We start from the raw sequence: 7,192 nt of genomic DNA, 5'->3' as shown, positions 1-7,192 counted from the left end.
CATTCGCCCGCCTCCAGTCTTCCAACACCTCTCCTTTTCTCCAAGAATTCTCAAAAATAATAGCCAGAGGCTCAGAAATTAAATCTGCAAGCTCTTTTAGAACCCTTGGATGCAATTCATCTGGCCCTGAGGACTTAGTTTCATTTAAAGAAACTAGCTGTTTATGTACTACCCCTATGCTGATCCTAGGTTGGAACTTCATACCCTCCTTATATGTTCTGTTTTTGCCATGTTGAGCACCGTTTCCCTCATAAGAGAAGAGTGAGGAAAAGTAGAAATTGGGCAGTTCCGCCCTCTCTTCATTACCTGTTACAATTTCACTTTCTTAAAAAGAGACAAATGAGAGCCGGGGGGGGGGACTGGGGGGGGGGAAGGAAGGGAATAAAAAGAAGGAAAGTCTGAAAAAGGCATGGAACCACAAGGCCAGGTGCCTACCAGTCCTCCTGATCCTCCAATGGTTGCCCTTTCATTTGAATAAGGGCAATGAATACCAAGCCCTACCCTAAAAAGGCCACATCCTTTCTGAAATGTGCCAGGGGAAGTACTAGCACCATGGTGCCAATGGGTGCCACCAGTGCTTTTTTGGGTGCATATTTACCACACCGCCTGGCCTGGGAGCATGTGGCTGCCACATGGCAGATCGGGCCAGCTGGAACCCTGACCAGCCCAGCAGAAAAAAAAAGCCCTGGGTGGCACATTGGGAACACCCACTCTAAATACACAAGCCACTGCTAAGAACAATATGCTTTTATAGTAACTCACTAGTTGGAAGAAGGGGTGGGGTGTTTTTTCCCTTTTTAGAGAGATGGGATGTGTATCATAATACCCGTGTTACCAACAGTAATATTTTTGTTATGGTGAGAAGCAGGTGCAGAATGAGATCTTGTTTTACTGAATTTATTGTTCAGTTGCACAGTTGTCCTACTCTTTGAGACCCCATGGACCAAGTCATGCCAGGCCCGCCTGTCTTTCACCATCCTCCGAAGTCTTGGTATTGGATCCAAAATTCTGTTGCATAAAAGGAAGACATTTCTCTTAAGAAGGGAAGGGTACTGATTTTTTATACTGGGATAGCAAAACGTTTTCCCAGGTACAAGATATATTGTATTCAAGTCTGGAATGCAATATCCCTGTAACAGGGATAAGGAGAGCAAAACAACTGAACAATAGTTGTATTTTTATTGCCATAGGAACTAGGCATGCAGAAAGGCTCACAGAGGCATGAAAGTGAAAATAAAAAGGCAGTTACCAAATAACATTGGAAGGACAACACCCTTGCAGATCAGATCCATATTTATTTTATTTCTATTTTATTTGTTTTGGATTTATATCCTGCCCTCTCTGCGAGGGCAGGATATAATGTAGTCATGCCAATTCCAAATAGAACTAAGGATTATGTGGGATCCCCTCCCCCCAAATCTAACTCAAAAAAGATGTTTTAAAAATAAATATTTCTATCAGAGGCTCTTTGGACAAAGATATACGAATTGACTTTCACCTTCTACTGTTCACTGCTGATCTTGCCATACCTGTAAGCCGCCCTGAGCCTGTCTTGGCGGGGAGGGCGGGGTATAAATAAAAATATTATTATTATTATTATTATTATTATTATTATTATTATTATTATTATTATTATTATCTACCCACACACACACGCACACATACACATACAACTTGCAGGGGGATACCTACAGAAGGTCTTGCTCAGATAAATTAAGCTGTCCTGTCTGAACACAGCAGAAGAGATGGCACTTGGAGCATCTTATCATTCCTGTCATCTTCAAAGAGTTCTTTTGCTGGACAGAAAAGGCAGAATACATCAACATTCTGTGGTAACCACAGGACACCACAAAAATTAAGCTGAGTAATTTGGTGGAACAGAGAAACTAATTGCCCTGATGTGGGACTTATTTGCAGAAAGTCCCACAACAATTACATATAAAAAAGGAAAACCGAAAATCAGGGATTAGTGTAATTGTAACATTTGCTAACCACAGAAAGTAGCCTCTGAATGTGCACACACACATGCACCCTAGCATCTTCACTTTTAATGATTTGAGATATTTGTTCTCATATTACAGGTGTTAAATTAACACACCCTAGAAAAGTTCAGTTATCATCCATTCCTGCTCTGAATTGCCACTGTACTCATCTTGTATATATTTCTCATACCTGCATTTCTGTCTTTTGACCCCACTGTTTACTTTTCCCCATCTACCCATATTTTCCTAACATCCTTCATGCATCATATCTCAACTGATAGATTTATTGCAACAAACTGTTTATGGCATCACGGGACTTTTAATATGCACCCAGTTTTTAAATAGGTGTCCTTTTCAATCCCCAGCGGAAGCTGGGTTTTCAGCTAGCCGGCTCAGGGTTGACTCATCCTTCCACCCTTTTGAGGTTGGTAAAATGAGTACCCAGCATGCTGGGGGGAAAGTGTAGATGACTGGGAAGGCAATGGCAAACCACCCCGTAAAAAGTCTGCAGGGAAAACCTTGTGAGAGCAACATCACCCTAGAGTCGGAAACTACTGGTGCTTGCACAGGGGACCTTCCCTTTCCTTCCTTGCATTTGATATCATCCAGACAGCCAAGCAGGCCTCTAGCTGGTGGGGGGAGGCCACTCTATTTAACACCCCCTTCCCTCTGTAGGACCCCCCCCCCACACCGTTGGACCGGAGAAAAGGGAGGGGGAGAGAGTGCGGGAGAGAGAGAAACAGCGAGAGAGCGGCAGAGCGAGAGAGACACAGAAGTGGAGAGTGAGAGAGTGGCGCAGAGAGAGAGAGAGCGAGCTGGACAGCAACGGGGAGAGGAGCAGCGAGAGAGCGGCAGTCAGAGAGGGAGCGCGAGAAAAAGCTACAGAGCGAGAGCGCGAAAACAAGGAGTGAGAGCGGCAGAGAGAGAGAGAGAGAGAGAGAGAGAGAGAGAGAGAGCACCTGCTGAGGAGGGGGGGGAGAGAGAGAGAGAGAGCCGGGGCGGATCAGAAATGCACAGGAGAGAAGGCACATTGTAAAATAACCCCGCTGCAACCCCTTACCCTATTTTTTATTAAGGTGTCAAGCACACCGGAAACTCTCCCCCTCCCTCTCATTTGTAACCCCTCCTTCCTAGTGCCGGCGCCTCTGATCATCTCCTTCCTTGTAAGTTTTTTTTTTTTTTTTAACCCTACCAAAGTGTTTTACTACGGCCAGGTGAGAGAGAGCTGGAGCCGGGAGGGGGGCCGCTGGAGGGAAAGGCAAGCCCCGCCCCCCATACACAATTTTTTTTATCTCCCCGGCCCCTCCACCCAAAATTTTCTGGCTATGGGGCTGCAGTGAAATAGAATATTCACCATCCAGTTACCCTGGGGTGACATCTTAGCCTCTGCCCCATCAACTGCCAGGATCCGATCTACATGTTTTTTGAGGGGGGGGGATTAAAAAATGGCCCCCCTTATGGGCCATTCTTTCTTATGGTCCCATACAATACAATGGACTCCATACCCAATTTCGCGCCTGGGGCAAGCACCCCCCCTCTGCCCCCCACCCCCTAGATCCGGCCCTGTCAACTGCCTGAGTGATGCAGATTTAGCTGCCCCTCTTGGCTTTAATTCGCCCCCTTGATGGAGTTGCCATGAGTTGGCTGCCACTCGACTGCAGGTTCCTCTTGGCTTTAATCGGTTCAGGCAAGTCCAGTTTTGCACAGGAACGGGCCATTAGTCAGAGAATCTGAGCAGGCACACTGAGTGAAGCCCTTTGAAAGCTAAGGCTGAACTCCTCTCTTTGTCACTCCCTTCTTGTGCCAACTAGCGTCTGACTGTGCGAGAGTGGGACTGGATTGACAAGAGGCTCTGCCCAGCGTGCCTGCTCTCAGCCTTGCCTTCCCCGTCTCGGGCTAGCGGTACCGTCGTCACCTGTGCCGGGATTCCCTTGCTCAGCGGCGCCCCCTGCTGCTCCTAACCACGCAGCGCTTCGGCCTCCGCACCGAGCAGGGCAATCTCGGCAGCAGCAGGCGCGTGAACGCCTCTTTTCCTGTAGCTCCCCTAGAAACTGCGGAGCAGGCGACCCTCGCTTTGGCCGACGGTGCCTGGGGGCTCCTTAATCGCCGCTCTGAGGCGGGTTGGCTGCAAGCGGAAGCGACAGCCACGAAAAGCGTCCATTGCAGCGCCTTCCTTCACCTTCGCAAAAGCCGGCGAGCTCTGTGATTGGCATGCGCAGCTGGGCAAGCTGCTGGGGTTGGAGAAGGCGAAGCGGCGGAGCCAGGGGGATCGGCCCCGGGCAGTCTGAGGGCCGGGACGACGGAAGGGGATCTGCCAGCTCTGTGGTTCGCATCTCCGGCAGGCGCATGAGGCATTGGTAAGCAGCGCAGAGGCTGCAGGGGGAGCCCAGGCCAGCCATGCTGTCCAGGAAGGGGATCATCCCGGAGGAGTACGTGCTGACCCGCCTTGCCGAGGATGTGCCTGATCACGCCCGCTACCGCGCGCGGGAGAGGAGGGCCAGGTTCGTGGGCAAGAACGGCGCCTGCAATGTGGCGCACAAGAACATCCGAGAGCAGGGCCGCTTCCTGCAAGATGTCTTCACCACGCTAGTGGACCTGAAGTGGCCTCACACGCTCATCATCTTCACCATGTCTTTCCTGTGCAGCTGGCTGCTCTTTGCCATGATCTGGTGGCTCATCGCCTTTGCCCATGGGGACTTAGACCAGAATACCCGGACGCACCTGCGGGGTGATAGTGGGGGATTGGGAGCAGGTGAGTTTGTGCCCTGTATCACTGAAATGCACTCCTTTACTTCAGCTTTCCTCTTTTCCATAGAGGTACAGGTGACTATTGGCTTTGGGGGCCGCATGATGACTGAAGAGTGCCCAGCTGCCATCTTCATGCTCATTGTACAGAACATTGTGGGGCTGGTGCTCAACTCCATCATGTTAGGTTGCATCTTCATGAAGACTGCACAAGCTCACCGGCGTGCAGAGACACTCATCTTCAGCAAGCATGCTGTGATCGCCCTCCGAGAGGGCAAGCTCTGTTTCATGTTGCGTGTAGGGGATCTGCGCAAGAGCATGATTATCAGTGCCACCATACGCATGCAAGTGGTGAAGAAGACCAGCAGTCTGGAAGGTGAGGTTGTGCCCCTCAACCAGATAGATATCCAGATGGAAAACCCAGTAGGGGGCAACAGTATCTTCTTGGTCTCCCCACTCATCATCTACCATGTGATAGATAAGAACAGTCCTCTGTATGAAGTCTCTCCAGCCAACCTTCATCATCATGAAGATTTGGAAGTCATAGTCATCCTTGAAGGGGTGGTGGAAACCACTGGCATCACCACCCAAGCCAGGACATCCTACCTGGCTGATGAGATCTTCTGGGGCCAAAGGTTTGTGCCTATTGTGGCAGAAGAGGATGGGCAATACTCAGTAGATTACTCTAAGTTTGGCAACACTGTGAAGGTTCCAACTCCCAACTGCACTGCCAAGCAACTGGAGGAAGACGGGAACATCATCAACACCATCTCCTTGTCACCTAGAGGCACCATGAGGAAAAGGTCTGTTAGGTTAAAGCCCAAATTTAGTATAGCTGATGAGCCTTCCTGACATCACAGAGACCCAGCTCTTGAGTCTGACTAATGCAATAAAGATGCACTGATATGGCCGCTATTTCTGTTATTCAGGTAGTTCACAAGGTATGTATTGTTTGGTGCAATGAAAAGTGGCCATATATAAACATTCTGACCTTATTTATTTGCACAATCATTTGGGGTGGATAAACAAAACTGGAAAAATGCCTTTTCGTGTGAATTTTTCATATGTATTGATCTATGTTATTTATGCTTTTACATTGGAGAAACTTGATCTAATGTTTATAACTCTTATATAAAAACATACTTCCAGTAAAGTAAGGGAGTTTAGTTCAGTGGAATTTATAACAAGAACTTTGACTGTTATTATTTATGATAAAAGACAAACAGTAGTTCTAAAGATTAAAAATAAAACATTTTATGGCTTGAAGAAATAACTATTCATATTAGTTTAATCCATAAATAATTTGAATGGGGTCTTTTGTAAGTATGAGATCTGTGGTGTTATTGCATCCATAAATTGTTTTGTAATTACATTCAATTCATTTGTGTCCCCAATTTATGCTTATTATAGCAAGTAAGAAAAAGGGCTCAAAATATTAGGTAATTATAAGAAACATTTATAATAGTGCCTCTGCATCAGAGGTGGTGAAAATGCTAATTTTGCATTACTTAGAAGAATTAAAATGCAACATTAGATTATCTAACTTAATAGCTACTAAGGGACAAATAGGCATCAGCCTTTCAATATTTGATCCTTCCAATCACCTACTATGGAGGCGGGTAGGATTTCATTTGAAAACAGTGGAAATATTTCTTTAAACAATTCTGGGATGTTAAAATAAAAATAAATGAATTACGCTGTGCCTAGAACATATATACTTTCTATTGCTTTCAGACTCAAATAATAGTTGCAAGCAGTGTTCCCTCTAAGCTGAGTTAGTGTGAGCTAGCTCAGTTTTTTAGCTTCTGGCTCACACATTTTTGTTTTAGCTCAGGAAAAATGGAGCAAGCTAATTTATGCAGTAGCTCACAACTTTAATGCCAGTAGCTCACAAAGAAGAATTTTTGCTCACAAGACTCCACAGCTTAGAGGGAGTATTGGTTGTAAGTCAGTAGCAGCAACAGTAAGACTGAAACATGTGTTGGGAACAGTTTACTTAGCTATGATAAACTCTGGACCCATCTGATACTGTGTGTATGTTAACTTCCAGGAACTTTCCTTACTTTGATAGACAATACATTGAAAACTGTAAGAAGGAGAGAGAAGTGCCTTTGGTCAGGTACCAATTGATGCTGCAATTGGTTGGACAAATCAGGGGCTGCTAATAATAGAGAAATCCCCTGGAAACCCCTGCATTGGAACAGAGGTTTGACAACCCAAGTCACAACATTAGGTCAGAACATTCTGAACAAATGTAATCCTTTGTATCATATTGGCTAAGAGCCCTGTGGCACAGAGTGGTAAAGCTGCAGTACTGCTGCAGAGCCCTCTGCTCACGACCTGAGTTCGATCCCAGTGGAAGCTGGTTCAGGTAGCCGGCTCCAGGTTGACTCAGCCTTCCATTCTTCCGAGGTTGGTAAAATTAGTACCCAGCTTGCTGGGGAGGAAGTGTAGATGACTGGGGA

General features: G+C 46.6%; 1 protein-coding gene across 1 annotated transcript; it reads left to right on the top strand.

Annotated features, from left to right (window-relative positions):
• The first annotated feature begins 4,354 nt into the window (after positions 1–4,354).
• KCNJ11 (potassium inwardly rectifying channel subfamily J member 11) lies at positions 4,355–5,867 on the top strand. Its single transcript, XM_060262753.1, has one exon. The coding sequence runs from the start codon at positions 4,380–4,382 to the stop codon at positions 5,577–5,579; it is 1,200 nt and encodes a 399-aa protein (XP_060118736.1). The 5' UTR covers positions 4,355–4,379; the 3' UTR covers positions 5,580–5,867.
• The last annotated feature ends 1,325 nt before the right edge of the window (positions 5,868–7,192 follow it).

This window comes from Heteronotia binoei, chromosome 21 (assembly GCF_032191835.1).
Source record: "Heteronotia binoei isolate CCM8104 ecotype False Entrance Well chromosome 21, APGP_CSIRO_Hbin_v1, whole genome shotgun sequence".
Lineage (NCBI taxonomy): Eukaryota > Metazoa > Chordata > Lepidosauria > Squamata > Gekkonidae > Heteronotia > Heteronotia binoei.
Note: the sequence above shows the minus strand (reverse complement) of the source record. Positions and strands in the feature narration are given on the sequence as shown.